At 39.8% G+C, this 17,741-nt stretch overlaps 1 protein-coding gene across 1 annotated transcript in view; it reads right to left on the bottom strand.

Annotated features, from left to right (window-relative positions):
- The window catches only part of LOC133457738 (gamma-aminobutyric acid receptor subunit gamma-3), a 58,517-nt gene extending 43,171 nt beyond the window's left edge, over positions 1-15,346 (bottom strand). The window contains exons 1-2 of the mRNA XM_061737053.1: positions 15,241-15,346; positions 14,859-15,004 (exon numbers count right to left, since the gene is read on the bottom strand). Of these exons, the coding sequence (XP_061593037.1) occupies positions 14,859-15,004; positions 15,241-15,293 (199 nt within the window). The 5' untranslated portion in view covers positions 15,294-15,346. The remainder of the gene's footprint in view (positions 1-14,858; positions 15,005-15,240) is intronic.
- Between the last annotated feature and the right edge of the window lie 2,395 nt (positions 15,347-17,741).

Below are 17,741 nucleotides of genomic sequence, written 5' to 3'. Positions count from 1 at the left end.
TAGGCTTCAGACTTCACGTGACTGCAGGGACTGCTGTCCTCCGCTGCACTTTTTTGTCGACTCATTAATCAGAAAACCTTGCAGGAACTCCCGGTGACATAACTTCATCTGGGAGAGTTGCAGCCTATTTTTGGCTTCCGTCTACTTAAGCTTAGCTGCAGCATAGTGACTGATGGTAGGAAGACCTCCAACTTCTGCTGTCGCAGTCCAAGCTCATTACCAGAAGTAATGCCAAAGAACCCTGAAATATTCAAAAAGCAGAGGCGATCAAGCCCCCTCCAGGCTAACTGGACCAGGGCTCATCATCTGTCACCCAGCAAGTAGATGCCAAAGCAAGTGTTAATGGTTTTGCTTGAAAATAACTGCTGAAGTGAATTCAAATATTGGTATTGAAAGCTGTGTATTACTTAGTGTAGTCAACAACTTATAGTTGTTTCTTCTTGAACTAACATAAAACATGTATAAACCAAGTAAATGTCTGTCACAGACTTTCACAATTAATGCACTTTACTATTTGTATATGAAAGTCAAATGAATGCAATATTTTACAAATAAACAAGTTATTTAATGACTAAAACATGATTTGAATGAATATTTGAGTGTTAGATTTTTAAACTCTATTTGTCAATTAAATAAAGTACATGGATTCATAGATGCTTGGTTTGTCACATCCAGCTCTCCCTGCCACCATCTCATCAGCTTCATGTTCCACCTGTGTGGTCCCAGCTGTAGCTCCTCACTGCTCATCAGCCAGCATTTAAGCTGCACCGAGGCCTCACTCTGGGCCAGATTGACTTTGCAGCGTGCACTGCTTTCCAGCACTCTTGGGCAAGATGTCAATCCAGCATTCTTGGATTGACGTCTTGGTTCCGACTCCAGATTCCCCCTGACCACGTCATCTCATCTCTGCTATGACCTTCTGCCCGTCCACGACAAGTCTTCTGTCTGCTCCCTCTGGACTTTGTTTGCCCCGCCCACGGTCTGCCCTGGTTCTGACACTGCTTCTCCCTCCATCACGATTCCAATCAGCTCCTCCACGGAGTTGTCACCTTCATCGAACACTCGCAGGACTAGTGAGCCTGTTCCAGAGCTCACTATCCTGCCAGTCGGTACTGTTTTAGGTTCTTGGAGGCCTCCAAAGACTGTTACTTGCTTCCTGTTGAAATACCTTGCTTTTGAGAATTCAGTAACTTTTCTAAACTACCTGACGTTGTGCTGCACTTGGTCCTAAAACCCATCCGTGAAGCATACGATGTACTGCTGCTGAAGCTCAAGTTATATGCATCTCCGATTAAATGCTGCATGCCACCTCAAAACAACTAAGCTACAGCACATTCGAAGCTGATCACATGACCGATCTGTAGCGTTGCATTGTGGGATATAGCATGCCATATAGACTGCAGGTTAAAGACATATGGGTACTTCTCTAATACTACAGATGGTTTGATTATTTGCAGCATACTAGGTATTGTTTTGTGGTAATATCAGTACAGACTAGTAGAATAGCATGTGGTTTTGAAAACAGCCTCGTCTGCCCTCCCACCATGCCTGATTACTCCCCTGGCCCAACGTGCTGCACCCGCGTGATGGTCTGTTAGTCCTGAACAAGTACATCTTATTTGTGCCAGCAGTCCAGCTTATTTTCTCGTGTCTATTGTTCATAACAAGGTTTTGTGTTGTGGGTCTGTTATCCAGTGTGATCTTTGTGTCATGGGGTGCTTCTACGTCATATTCATGATCTTGCTAATAGATCATTGGCCGTATGAGTTTTCTCTACACTACAGAGCCTCAAAACCAGTGTTTTTGACAACCATCTTATTTAGTCTTAGTCTTTTGGAATAAAATGCTGATTAGTTTCAGTCAAATTTTTGTCACTTCTATACGTGATAGTTTTAAACCACAAAAAGAAAAAAATAGTCAAAGTGATTTAGGTCAGTAAGTATTGGAGATTGCTGTTTAGCAGTGCCACACATAAGTTGTGAAAATAGCAGCAGATCTGTTAGTTCAACACATTGCCACATTGCATAAAAATACCATATAAAATAGTCTAAATACTACCATGTGAAACGTTATGTAGGCTACTTTATGTCTGACTTTGGGAAACTGACAAATGTCAATGTCAATGTCAATTTTATTTATAAAGCACATTTAAAAACGACCGAGGTCGACCAAAGTGCTGTACAGCATACAAGAGAATAAAACAATACCAAAAGAAAAACACAGTACCCAGTGTAGAAACAATAAAATCACTAACATACTAAAATGATCAATAAAATAGTAATAAAATACTATAAAAAACAATCACTTCACACAGATGTGGGGAACTAAGTTGTCACACACTAAAAGCCAAAGAAAATAAATAAGTTTTCAAAGAAGACTTAAAAACCACTAGGGTCTGGGCAGATCTAACATTTAGTGGCAAACTATTCCACAGCTTAGGGCCGGCCACCGCAAAAGCTCGGTCACCTCTAGTTTTGAGCCTAGATTTCGGGACGTCTAAAAGCAACTGATTTGACGACCTCAGAGCTCTGGCTGGTGTGTAAGGGTAAAGGGTAAAACCCCTAAAATACAGCTAGTAAAGCACAAAGCCAGCAGTCTATATTATCTTTTACTGGTTAATTAAAGTTGTTAGACAAAAAATCAGAACTGACCAAAATTGGTATTGACAGCTGAGACCCTTTCAGAAAATTACAAATTGGAAGAAAAAAAGATTGCAGTCATTTTTCTCTTATCCAACCGAGTGACAGTTAGATTTGATGTGACAGATTAGGCTGTTTTTCTGCAACATTTCAAGTACAAAACAAATGCCGCTTTTTTTGTTTTTATTTTTTTCTACATTTTCCTGGATATTGCAAGACAGTTCTGTGAATAATTACAATAACGGTAGCCTACGTGAACCAAATCAATCAATCAATGTCGTTGCTGAGTGGAGTGTCCTGACAGTCATCGGCTTGGTTACTCGGTAACGTTCTACAGTTTCTCTAACAGAGCAATCCTTTTGTACTCATCCTTCCCTCTTTCATGGCATTTAAAAGCTTTTTATATTACTGAGGTGGTATAAGCCTTGAGTTTATACACGACAGAGGAAAATATTTCTTCAATGTCCATTAAAGTCCTTTATTTTAGTGCCAACATCATTCAGTATTTACAATATTGCTCAATGTTAAATATTTATATTAATTCACTGTCATGATGAAGAAACCTCTCACACTGTCTGATGTTGACAAAGACACAGTGGAAGCAGATAAAGAAAACACAATTAGTGTGGCAGAGGCTTCATCTTTTTAGTTTTCTTTTAGTTTTGTGTCAGCTTCTTGTCACCATTTGAAAGAATAATTACAGATAGAATAAGCACGTCAAACTGCTGATATGCATCTCAAGTAAGTAAGAGTTAACCTTTCATGAAGTCACACTTTAAAATACAACAGCAATTGGAAAAAACTGAAGGAGGCTTGAACATTTCCTCCTGAAAATATGAAACATCCAATATCACTAATGCAGGAGGACGTGAAAAACACTAAGACATGTTTTAAAACAGCATCTCAAGATTAGCAAGTCAAGAATGGCCGCACATTCATGCCATGTAGTAGAAATGTCCCTTGCTGTGCAGCTGCAACTTTAAAAAAAATCACACTCACTAATACCAAAAGGACAAGCGCAAATCATTTTCAGCATCCCTTCCGTCATCAAACATCCCAACAAATGACTCTAATCTGCTCTTCTATGACCTGTGGCCAGGGGAGCGAGGAAGATCCAAATGTTTATCATTGTTTGTTTCTTTGAAGTCATCTACATGATTCAATACAGAATAAAGATCACCGACATGCTTGAGACACATGTTTTTCTTTGAAAATTAATGTGGGTGGAACAACTCAAGGTTACCAGCATGCAGATGGAACATTTGGTAAGACAGCTGAATAAAAAGTCCTCATGTTTATTCATGGGATCATCTGAGCGATATAAAAGTCCTTATTAGTTCCCAAGATTACTACATTCCTCATTCATATTAATTCAATTCAATAATACTTTATTAGTGCTGAAAGATAAATTATATTGATGCAGTGTAAATTAAAATGGCCATGAGGTCAGAAATAAAGTATTAATTAATAAAGAAGTTTTCTCTGTGTGAGTTGTCTGACTGAACTGCAGTTAAACATCACTCTTACCTCACAATTGATGGAGTACGTAGAGGTCTTATGACAACATGTGCTCTCATCCAGGCATGTTTTTCAGGGAAGGCCTTTCATATCTCAGCAAGACAACGCTAAACCACGAACTGCATCCAGCACAACAGCACAGCGGCACAGGAGAAGAGTCCGAGTGCTGAACTGGTCTGTCTGCAGCCCAGACCTTTCACCAGCAAAACACATTGAATGCATCATGAAACAAAGAAACCCAGCAACGAAGGTCAAAGACGGTCGAGCAGCCAGAATGCTGCATCAGACAAGAATGGGACAACAGTCCTCCCGTGAAACTCCAGTAACTGTCTCCTCAAGAGTTTACAGACGGTTGTTAAAAGAAGAGCAGATGCTACACAACGGTAAACATTGCCTGCTCTAGGTTTTTGGATATGTGCTGCTGTTGTGAAATTTAAAATGAGCTCAATATTTTCCATTGAAAGGGCAAAATATCTCAGTATGTTGTTTATGTTCTATTGGGAATAAAATGTGGGTTTATGAGATTTGCAAATAATTGCATTGTGTTTATATTGACATTTCACACAACGTCCCAACTTTTTGGGATTGCTAAAAGGACTTACATTTTTTATTTTTTTTAACTTATTTATAACTTGTTGTTTAGACTCAGCTGCATACCTGTTACAGTGATGAGCAGGATGATTGACAGCTCTGGACTGAAAGTATTAGATTCTGAATTTGATCACAAATGAATGCAAATGCCCGTGATCCTGTACAGGATTAAATGGGTATAGAAAATGGATGGATGGATGGATGGATGGATGCAAATGTACATTAGAAAATAAAGTAATATTGTAACAAAATAATTACAGAACAAAAACAGAATAAGTACTGTACATGCATATCAAAGTTAAAGGTTTGTGTTTATGGTTGGTATATCCTTGTGTTTGGTCCCACCTTCCCTTCCTGCCGTCCTGGACCTCTCCCCTCCTACTCTAACTGTTACTACCTGTGTGTCTCCAGCCTGTGTGTGTATACGGCCCCGTGTCCCATCAGTCTATTCATCATACTCTTTCACATTGCTCATGCGTGCTCTTTGTCTGTCATATATGCTCTTTGCACTTTCCCTTTGTAGATATTTGTCCCTCCCATTTCTCCTGCATTTGGGTGTTCACCAACAACCCTGTGTTGACATTTCCATATTAAGAAAAAAAAGAAGGAGAAGTGCGAAACAAAAAACAGTATTTTAATCTGGAGCCTTGGGCAATTCTGACATCTTCTAAACCAGTGATCTCATCTCCCAGCTTGCAAGTGTAATATGAGGTTAGCCAGCCCATAAACCCAATCTTTCAATTTCATTTATTTCTACTGGGAATGTTCATGATAATCCGTTTAATGAAAAAGTTCAACTTCTTTTGGATGTTGAGTAGAGAGATAAATATTAGCCTGTCATTGAGCTGTACGTCTGTGAAACGAAAGCACAAGCTCCGCAGTACGCTGCTATACTGACAAATTGCCACTTTGAAAGTTACACTTCAAAAAACGAATGAAATAAATAAATAAAGTTAACTTTGTCTGGATGCAGCGTGAACATCTGGGATGGACTACCATCAGCTGAAATGTGTATTGTCCACGATGATGAGCCAGTATTCCAGAAACACATATTTTGCAGAGATGAAAACGTTTGTGCTCCAAAGCCAGGTCCTTGGCAAAGGCCAGGTCCATGTCTGTGATGCAGAAAAGGGCATCTTTCCTTGGAGCGTTGAAAATGCTAAACCACACATACAAAGACATGACTGAGGAAGAAGAGGGCAAGGGTGCTGACTGGACTGCAGGACTGAAGATAGTCTGTCTGCAGAATTGACTTATTCCCAAATAAGAATGTGTAGAGAATTTGATAGGAAAAATGGGCAACCAACTACAACCTTACTGTTCCAGACTTTAAGATGTGGCTGCAGGAAGAATGGGACAAAACAATAACTAAAACACTTCATCTCTTTGTGTCCTCAATGCCAGGCCTCCAAGTCTTGGGAGAAAGATTGGCAGCCTGACAAAGTAATAAAAACTTTATTGTCCAAGCTGTTGAAGGCCTGGAAGCAAACATAGATGTAACGTAAACTAACAGATCAAATGAATCTGAAAACATTAAATATAATTTTTGGTTCAGTGCTAAAAGGCAACTTCGTCAGCGCAGAGCCTAATTTGCAATGTTTAACAGATTTCAGAATACATGAATGATTGTATTGAAAGTAAATGTGTAGCTGAGTAAAGTACCAACCAGTGCATATCTGTTGTTTTACATCAAACAGAGAATATCTAAATCTCAGATGCTGTCGGCGCATCTAGCTGGTCATCATTATTTGTATGTACTTCAGGTGACAGAAGAGGATTTAGATCACCGAGGCAAAAAAAAGCAACGTATTGCAGCGTGAGTGGGTGTCCAGGAGACGCCAAATGTGTTACACCAACTGTGAAGAGCAGGGTTAGGGTTACTTATTGGAGTCAAAGCGAATCATGGAGTGGTGCTGAGGGAATGACAGTGAGGTGTGAGAGTGGGGCCAGCCCTCTCAGGCCAGTACTGAAAGAGATTTGACAGGCCTGGATGTGTGTGGTTGTCTGCTGCTGCCCCTCAGTCACCTCGTTTGCATCAGTTACAGGCTGTAGTTTGTCACTTTTTTGTCAGTCCTAGTAAGACAAGACTATAGTATATGGGATGATATCCATAGTAACAATTATAATACTTGCTGTTATTCTTTGGTACTTAGTGTGCATGTATGCACAGCATCTCCCATTTCCACATTACAGTTTTCAAAAGTGATCACTTATACAGTTTTTGTTGCTTCCGTGTGTGCTGCTAAAACACAACGTGAACTGAAGCGAAAAAGCTTTTATGCTGAACATTAAATGAGAAGGTTGTCCCTATTTTCATGGCTTATGCACACAAACTATAACGGTGATGAAGCTGGAGCCATGAGGAGGTTGGCTTAGGCTAGCTAGCAGAAGGACGGTAAGGCTGTGAGCCCCAAACAACAGGGGATGAGGGCAAGATAATAACCTGTTTCATCACTGCAAGAAAAAAATGATGTATTTTATAATGTAGCATGAGCCAATATCAGGATATAAATTCAGATCTAGCAGTTGTAAAGGTACAATCTCATCAAGTCAACAGACCTGTTGACAAAAAATGAACACACATTGCAGCGTGAGTGCATCAGTGAGAAGTTATTCATTCATATAATCAAAACTCTAAATTTGAAAATCCTAAAATGCCCCAACAGCAAAGAGGAAATCATGATCACAAGCTGAAGCTGATAGGATACATGTATAAAGCAGGTCCTTCTGGGTAAACCAACATATTTTGTTGAAATCCTAAATGCCAGCACGATGACACATGCTGCTCTTATTGAATTTCTCAGATGGAGGAATATTGACCTTCAGATCTACTTTGAGCTTATGTAACAAAAAGTAGGCAGTAACAAGTTTGTGCTTGTTATTCTTTCAGTGATGGTCCATTTAGTCTGATGCTTCACAAACCACTAAGTCCCAGAACTATTTTTATGGTGGCGCTGTTTGCTTTGCATGAGTTCCAACTGCATAATCATTATGTGCTAATCCGTGTATGATTTTAGTTGCCTTCAGTTTTAGACAAATACAACCCAGACAGACAACAGCAACGTCATAACTACTTTCCTTTTTCTATGTCTTTTTATAACCATGACATTATTTAACAAAAATTAGACCAGAAACAAACAAATAAATCATAGATCATCAGCAGGTGTGCAGATGTCGGTAAACGCAGATGTTTTGTTGGTCTGGGACATTCAGATAAGTGATAACACAATAGCAAAAAGGGAAGAGTACAAACAATAAACTTAGAGAAGCAAGTGTTGCTGTAAATCAAACTGGAAATAGTTTTTAAACGACCTCTAAGGAAGTTAAAGTCCAGTGTTCTACAGTGAATCTATTTACAAGAGGAAAGTATTGAAGACAATTGGCAAGTGAGTTGCCATCCATCCTTGTAAAATATGGAAATGTCTCACATTTTACACTTAATGAGTACCATATCAAATCAGTGTGGAGCTTGACTTGTATTTTCCTAAATACAGTTAAATACCAGTCGGCTGGCATTCAGCCAGACGGCCAAGAGCAGAAGCGAGAAGGTTCTTGATCCAAAGCTAGTGGGTGGTGTTGTTTACTTCCTATTAGGTAAACCTTGATGAGGAGAACAGGAACATGTCTCCACTCACTGTACAATATTTCAGACAAGAAAGGGGGGCGTCTTCAACAAACTGCTGAATTTCAGAGTCCAGATTAGTCGGCTGCTGAGATAACAGGTTGCCCTTGATAGATTTGGCCTGTCACAAGATCAAGTAACATCATTTACACTATTTTTTAATAATGGAATCCAAAGCTCCACCAGTGTGAAAAAAAGCACAAAAAAAAAGCCTGGAATATGACAACCCCCGAAAGATCAGAGCTTTGTTTGAAGGTGAAAAAATTTACAATTTTTCATGAAATTAATACAATTATGGTTGGGTACTCTGAATGAGGTGTCATGTGACATGTATAAACAACCCCAGGATCCCTCTTTACAGTTACACCCTGTATAAACTGCCAGTCAGTGTATGGAGACCAGACGGATGCAGGCTGTGAAATAACAATTGGTACTAATATCTAAAGATCTGCAGTTTTGACTGCTCAGCAGGTAACAAGCTACGCTACGGCAATCCCCTCAGACACACACACATAGTGGGAGAGATTGGCACAGAATATACGGCAAAAACAATAACCAAAATGGTTATCTAGGAACCCCAAGGATGTGTAGACACAAAAAACATGTTTCACTGTTTATGGCCCGGTTAACCCTTTCCTCAATAAGGACTAACACGTTAAAGCTGACGTGAGGGAAACAACACTGTTAACGTTACATGGACACCACATCTGCTGTCAGCTTGTGCTTACCAAAATGAAAACACAACACATTAACTGAAATATATATATTTTTTAAATGGATTCGTGATGAACAGTCAGTAATCATCCCTCTTTTAATGTGAGCTTAGGTGCCATTACAGCTCTGTATTGCTCTAGTTCAGGACTTTTCCTTTGAAAATAAAGTTAATTCACAGGGCTCTTTGCTCATGTGTTGATGGCAGGTCATGCCACATTTTGCATTGGCCCGTAAAGCCAACAACTGAACACCTCAAAAGGCGTCCAAGTTTTGGACATAAGTCTATTCGTTGCTGCTCACATAGACAACAATATGGCTGATCATCAGAGTCATTTGGCTGTGCAGCTCACGCACCAGCCCCCCAATCTCGCACTCCGCAGCACGCCGATTTTTCCCAGTGTCCAGCCGCGGTACTGCAACAAAATATCCCATGGGGCCCAGAAAGCTTTTTTCCCATAGACCGCAATAGTAAAAGAGAAGCCTCTAAAACTGTTCACAGGAACCTCCAGCTGTAATCACCGGCAATTACTAATCTTTGTATTCTATATTTTTAAGTCATGGACTTTATATGCGTCAAAAATGTTTTATAACGGCCAGAAAAGTCAAAGAAAAGTCTCTTTCTGGGCGTGACGTCACGGCCGTGTCGCGGCCATTGATGTTGCCCCGGGGCATGATAGGAGGCCCCAGAGCATCATGGGAGGTGACTCAACTGCACATGCTCTATGGGCCCCTTAACGCGGAAGTAAACCCGGACGTCAGGAACTCATTTCGGCGTATGCGCTGGGTGAGCAAATTACATTGAAATGAATGGGCGGCCATTTTCGATGTACTATCCAATTAATATTATAGATCCATGTCACGCACCAGCCATCCAACTACGGGGTTGAGTTTGATGCAGACTTAAGATTCATTGCAGTTCCTCGACTCCAATGACTCTCATGTTAAAATGTCCAACTTCAGAGCAAAAATAAATATATTTACACCCTGGTAAAAAAGAGGAGAGGAGAGGAGAGTTAAGATAAAGCCTTAAATTTATTTATAATGGGATTGGTTGACAGTCAGCTCAGCCAATGTCTAGCTGTTATCACTTCCTTATCCATAATCATCATACTACCGTGCGTAGCGAACAACCAGCCGTTTGTATGAACCCAGCGTTGGCTAAACGCGACGGTAATGTTTTTATTTTGCCATCGAGAACATGTTTAACGGTATATTCTGCTGTGATCGTCTGCCAGCAGCTCTGCAGTTATTTTGACGGGGATCTGCTGAAGGAGCTAATAGACAAAGCTAACTTTGAACGACATATGATGGGCGTGTTGCCCACCTGTTGATTATTATGCAGAGATCTTGTTGTGTTGAAGAAACTCAACACTGACTGGTTTATAAAGTGTTTTTATGATCTGGTAGACACCCATGAGATGAAACTTCCATGCTGCAGCCTTTAAAAAAGTGAATTTTCCATAAAATAGAGAAGACCTTAATGAAGTAGATATTGATATTATGGAGGTTTATCTTGGGCTCTGTAACAACATTATCTTCCCCTTTCAGAGAGTTAAGAAGCTCCAGAGTGATTCAAGCACCTGTATTGATTTGTACGCCTTCATGAATACTTTTATGCAAATTCAACTCCTAGACAAGATGTTCAGTTCAAGGGTTAATTAACCAAAGTGAATCTTCAGTGTCTCTCTCCAGATGATGCAACCAAAGTGAAAGCAGATTTCTCTGCCTTCCTCTACACAGCCATTTCATACATAGAGACATTGTTTGAGTTCTCAGACAACAACCTGCCGGTCCTCTTTCTGTATCATGGCATACTGACCTTCAGTGATACTAGAGAAGATCAGAGACAAGCTCAGTCTCACTGAGAAAGTGAAACTAGATTAACTACATGATGAATGCAGCATTGCATTCTGAAGGAGCACAAACAGGATGAATGGAAGTTTAAAGATGTTGCAGGGGGGTGGGAGTCTCTTTTTCAAGCTGAAGACCTGTTCAATGTACTATCTTTAGCCACAAACTGGCACTCACAAGATATCTCGACAGGCTCTATCCCAGAAAGACCAATAAATAAGGTGACGCCACGAAAAGGTGTTCTCTGGATCGTAGAAGTGAGCTTCTAATGTCGCAATTTTGAGGAGTCTTGTTTATAGTTTTATTGCAGTGTTTTAAAAAACAAAAATCTGCTCAGTGCTTGTAAGATGTGATGAATACACTTGGAAACAGAGGTACTCAGTGAAGAAGAGAGATGGCCCTTTTGCTATTTAACCATGGTCATCACCTCCACACAGAAGAAAACATTTTACGATTAAATGACTTTGTGGAATAGTTGTAGGAAAGAGGCATTTTGTGTCGCTTTAATGTCGTTTTTTTATTTTTATTTATAGGCAGACACATTTTTTGATATCTTTCCAAAGAAAGAAAAATCCACAATGGTCACTGAAATAAGTTGAAAATGACAAAAGTAATAATAATTTCATAAAAACTGCAAAATAAAATCAGACACCGCTTTTGAACTGCAGCTCAAAGGAATGAAAAACTGAATCAAACTTGTCTGGACGGATGAGCTGGTACTCAACTTATTGTTTTGTTGCAGAACATTTTGAGGCCTTCACTGCAATCAGTGGATTTCCGGTACTCTCAGTAAAACTTCTGTACCTGTTGATGGGTATTTTGGTCCCACATCAGAAAACTTCTCCAGGTTTCACTCTGGGGAGCAGATTTCACTCCCAAATGCCTTACTGGTCTTGATATTTCATTGTACTCTCCACAGATTTAAAGACACCCTGTACCGACTGCAACCAAGCATCTCCAGAACTTATCTGAGCCTACTCCGTGTTTCACAGTAGCTATTATGTTTTTTTGTTTAATGATTCAGTTTTGGATCTGTGAATATAGAGCTGGTCTGATTTACCAAAAGCTCCGTTTTTTTTATGTTCCAAGAGACATTGTCCCAGAAACTTTGTGGCATGTTAAAATGCATTTTGACAAGTTCTACTATTTTATGATTTACTTTCAACAGTGGAGTCCTCCGCGGGCATCCACTTTGGTTCAAACAGTGACTGATGGTGTGATCCGTCGCAGATGACCTTGGAATTCACCTTGAATCTCTTTGGGATGTATTGTTGTATGCTCTCTGGTTATAATTCATTTTATCCATCTTTTTGATTTGTCATAATTTTTTTCCTCTTTCTTCCACTTCCAGGGAGGTTGACAAAAATCCTGTGGACTCTAAACCACTGAGTGAAATTTGCAATTAGTGTTACAGGAACATCAAGCTGTTTGGAGATGGATTTATAATCTGGATTCTGATCTCCTCAGATAACTCTTTCCTTTCCTTTCTCTGGTCCATGTTCAGTGTGGTGAACACCAGGATACCACATAGCAGGTCGATGTTTAACCCTTTAAACAGTGAGACTGACTGGCTGAAGACACTTGATGCTAATTAGAGGAAACCATTTTTTTCATTTACTGTAGTTTTATGATTCTGTTGAAGCACAGTTCAAAAGCAATGTCTGATTTTTATGCATCAATGTTTAATACATTTTTATCTATTATCACTGTTATTCTTTTAAAGTTATTTCGGTGATCTTGAAGTTTGTTTTTTTTCTCCCTAATAGGACAAACAGTTTTGTTGCCAAAGCACTCTAAGTCGTGCAGTATGGGGGAGAATCCCACAGCAGCACCAGCAGTCACTGAGAAGACTGAGGATGGTACGAGCCTTAAGTACAGTCAACAAAAGTATTCAGTCACAACTGAAAAAGGTTGCTAGACTATTGCTAAAAACAAGAGAGTTGCGAGGTCTAGAAGGTGTTAAATAAACCAACAAAGTCATTACAACACTGACATCAGTTCTCTTGCTACAACTGCTACTCTTGGTTGAAGGTTATGATGAGCGATACCCCTATGATATAAAAGCTTGTAGCAGCAACACATTGAAGTAATAATTTCCTGTATGATATTATCAGTATGGACGAATTTTGATCCATTATTTTTTACAACATTGCTTCAGTTCACTGAGATTCTTGGGCATTTGCTTAACCACGGCTCTCTGAATGTCCCACCAAAGAACATTTAATGATAGGATTTCCTTTCATTTTTATTTCACTAAATTGCATTATTCAATTTATAATTATATACATTAATTACTTATTGTGGTGGTTATGTATTTGAATGGTTACAACTTATGTCAAGCAGGGAGTATCTATATATATATATTTCTTTTGTCTCGTTTTTTTCTACATAATGGCACAGTGAAGAAACTGTATTGTCCTCTGTTGTTGCATCTGCTTACTTCTAAGACCCAAGTTGATCTGGTGGTTTTTATTATTTTTTTACATACACAAACAATATTGGGATTAAAGAGGGGCAGTAAGCTTTGCACATTACTTTAACTTGTCAAGTAGTACTACTTTTGAGGATACGTTTGTGAGTGATCCTAAATGCCAAGCTGATGATAGGTGCTTGAAGCTCCTTGCATGGTTATATTAACAGCAGAGTCAAAGCAACAATTTCATTTAAATATGGAGATTGTTAGATTATGAGGATAAAGAACATGTGATTGTGTTCTCTCTTGAAGTGAGGCCGTCCCTCAGGATTATTCAGCAGCTGCAACAAATAGTGTTACAATATTGAGAAACATTGCAACGGGATTACGTTAAAGTATTAAAAGCCATACAATTGTAATTTAAGCATAGAGTGAATTTCTCAGTATAACTCATGGTTACTTTGGCAATGTACCCATGGTTCTGTATGTTTCCCATCTCTCTGCTGATTAAACCCTCCAACTTTGTTCAAATGAAATGTCACTCAACTCAACAAAGTTAAAATATTTCTTATTTAGCAGACCAGAGACTCACTCTGAAATCTTTTAAACAACATGGCTGAGTTTGACTCAATAAGGGAAAAAAAAGCTACAATCAGTGACAAAGCTATCAAAAGAAAGCTTTTGAGCTGTGATCTCAGAGACTAATGAGGATTAACTCCAATGGGGGAATGGAACATATCATCATTTAAGAATGGATGATGGAAGAAAAAAAGGTGCATGAGGGGGGAAGAGAAACCAGGAAATATTCAAGTGTGAGGGTATTTTCCTGCTCTGGAGTTGGACGCCTGCAGGGAAAAGACTCCACACTGACAGAGAAGAGAAGAGAAACGCTTCTTTGAGGATCCTTTTGCACAATCAAGCACAAAATAGTACACGCTTCTGACCGTCTTGGACAGTTTCCACAGACTCAGCCTTGAATTCACATAATAATAATGATAACATCAATTCCCTAACAAAGAAGTACATAAACCAAATAAAGATGTTTTGGAAGGTTTTGTAGTCTCCGTTTTGGATTCCTCAAGTATCTCTGAATATGACACGATGTTGTTTCATGCCTCTGGCATCATTTTACTATATGGAGAGGGACTCCAAAACGCATGCCCACTTACAGTAGAACTGCCTGGTGATTTCTCCTTTACTTTTCTTTTACTCTCCCCCTACACATCTGTTATTTACTGTTTCATGAGAGATTAATTGCAACAAGCAATCCAACCCTATTTCTGGCTAATGCATGTTTGAGTTTATAGGTCTATGTAGGTACACAGATATTTGCAGTTTCATTGTTAGATGTTATTACTGGGGGAGTATAATAGGCAGGACTTAGACATCTGCAGGTTTCACCCAGTACCTTAAAAGGTGAACTCTTAATGTGTTTCTCAATAAAACTGCTGAAGTACCTTTCACAAACTGCTGCTGCACTGGTGAAAACGTTTACAGAAGTGTCCCCTACCTCCAATATCCGGTCTCAGCTTCTTATCATATTCTTTGAGTAAATTATTGAGTATTTCCGTGGTGTCTGTTTCCTGGGATTTAGGAGCCAGCATCTGGTTCACAGTAGCGTCGTCATAGTCCTCCTCATACACGACAGCCAGGGAGCTACAACGGCAAAATAAAATATTAATAATAAAAAAAAAAGGACAAAGGAACAGAGCAGTCTGCAGAGCGCATGCATATGTCTGCAAACTGCTGGTGTCACTTCCCAGGAACTTGAACATAAAGTTTCTGTAGGACATTACCACAGCGCGCATTTGGAGCAACTGAAGAAATACGCATTTATTATTACTGTTGATTGATTTTAAGAATAACATGTTAAACTTATGGATGCCACTCACCAGGTGTAAAGCACGGACAGAAGTAGGGCAGAAGGCAGTGAATAGGACGTCATGTTTCTCGCAGGAGGACAACAAGTCGAGCTGCGTATCGGTCTGGCCGCCGCGGTCACAGCTGCTCCGAGGACGCGCACAGGAAACCAAGCTCCATAGTTGGGAATCCCATGCAAACGTCTGTCCTTGTTCAGTTCCCGTGTTTTCCAGCAGATCTTTCCCGGACTCCTCGGGGGTTCTTGTTTTTTTCAAACAGAAAAGGCAGTTGTCCCCAGTAAAGAACGCAAGTTAGGGTCTTCCGCAGGTGCCCACACTCGACGCTTCTCCGAGTAGAGAGCCTCGAATTCATCCAAAACTCCTCTGTGGAAAAGTGTGCGTCACTCAAGAGTCGTTACGCCTGCAAGGAAATTAATTTGTTCCTGACCGTCATCAGTCTTTTTCTTTCCTTCCATTTCATCATGCCACATTTTCACATACATAGGCTGTAAACACACCTATTATCTAAAGATTCAGCAGGATTTCTTAAGTATTGTCAATCAGTGACCTATAGCCTACTGCACATGAATATGCTCCCCCGTGGGGTTACATACAATTTTACTGATTGTTGCTATAATTGCAAATATAAAATCTTTATCATTGCAGATAAGTATCACATTTGTGGTCTCAGAACAGACTGCAAACATACCAAACTGGTAACTGAGGATTGTTTGAGAAATTCAAAGTATCCATCCATCCATCCATCCATCCATCTTCTATACCTGTTTAATACTGTACAGGGTCATGGAAGCCTATCCCAGCTCATTACAGGCAAAAGGCAGGTGTGCAACCCCTACCCACGAGGTAGCCTACAGAAAATTAAAAACTGACCTGGACAAGTCACCATCATAGGGCCCATATAGAGACGAACAACCCTAGCACACCCCCGGGCAATATAGAATCATCAATTAACCTAGTATGCATGTTTTTGGACTGTGAGAGTAACCCACGCAAGCACGGGGAGAACATGCAAACTCCACACAGAACCACTCCTGGGACCAGGGAGTCAAAGTAGGAACCTGCTGTGAGGCGACAGTGCTAACCAATAAGCCACTGTGCTGCCTACAGTATATAGTTAATATATTTATGTTATATAGTATATCTAAAGTAGATTTATTTTCTTTTTTTTTACAATATAAATTCCTGAGGTCTTTTTTTGTTGGAAAACTACTAAGCCATTGTACAAAACTTTTTTTCTATAAAAAGTTACAACATATTTGCAGCTCCTTTCATACATGATGCTTTTAGTGGGTGGAGTCAGCATCTGCAACCCTGTTCTGCTGGTTGTGCCTCTTGAAATGCAGCTTAGTGCTACCCACATGGGAGGTAACCTACAGAAAATGCACTAAGATGCTAAATTGAGTGGTGAAAAATATTAGGAAAGTTTTACTTTAATCAGGGGAAATACAGGAAGGGACATGTTTTCTTAGGGAGCTTTGGGAGAGACAGGGAGGAACAAGCCATATATTTGTATTTTGTTAAAATTTCAACAGATGTCCTTTGAGAGATTTCCCCCAAAATATGTTCTTTTCTGATTAGTTATGAAAGTAATTTTAATAGAAGTACGTTTATTTTCAGAAGCTCAAAATTATTAGCACAAAGTGGAGTAATATATAACCATATAATAATATAACCATGATTTTTCATAAAATCATTTGCATTTCGTGTGTAGTTTAAGTCTGGGGTCCATGGACGTCACTGTTTCCTACTGTATGTGGAGATGCTCTGCGTTTGCTGCAGCCACCTTTAGTTGCTGACTCTTTTTGGGTCTTTCTGCCTTCATTTTGACTGAAAAGCATGTTGTTTTGGGTTGAGATCAAACAACTGATTTGTACTTTGAAGAACCTTCCATGTATTTACTCTTGTTTCAAGACAATATCCCTCTGCACTGTCAGTTTTGTAGCATTTGGCTGAATGTAAGCAGAGTACTCTTATACACTTCACAATTCATAGTGCTACTGTACATCCGTCAGCAGTCCCATCATCAATAAACACTAGCGAGCCCTGTCTAGCTGCAGCCGTACCTACCCACACCATAACACTGCCTCCTTCATGTCTTGCACAAGTTGTAGCATGTTTTCAGTGTTTCCTTTGCTTCTACGTTCTTTTCTCTGCACATCATTCTGTATCAAGTTCACCATCATTTCATTTGTCCACAGAATCTGAATTCAGAACATGGGAGATTTTTTTTAGATGTTTTCTGGGAGAGTCTGATCTGGCTTTCCTGCTCTTGAAAGTTATTATCAGTAGTGTAGCAGGGCGAGTGCTACCGGGGCCGATCGAAGGATGGAGAAACACGGAGTTTCGTGCAGACCCTTTTATTCACCCAAATCACACGTGTGCACAAGCACCTTCACAGGAGAACCTTGCTGCTGTGCAGCCATGCCTTATGAAGGCTGGCAGGGTGGAGAGGCTGATTGGGCCCACCTGTGCCCTAATCAGCCTGAGTGGCTGCAGCTCCTCCACCCTGCCAC

Source organism: Cololabis saira, chromosome 13, assembly GCF_033807715.1.
Source record: "Cololabis saira isolate AMF1-May2022 chromosome 13, fColSai1.1, whole genome shotgun sequence".
Lineage (NCBI taxonomy): Eukaryota > Metazoa > Chordata > Actinopteri > Beloniformes > Belonidae > Cololabis > Cololabis saira.
This window is presented reverse-complemented; position numbering and strand designations above follow the sequence as displayed.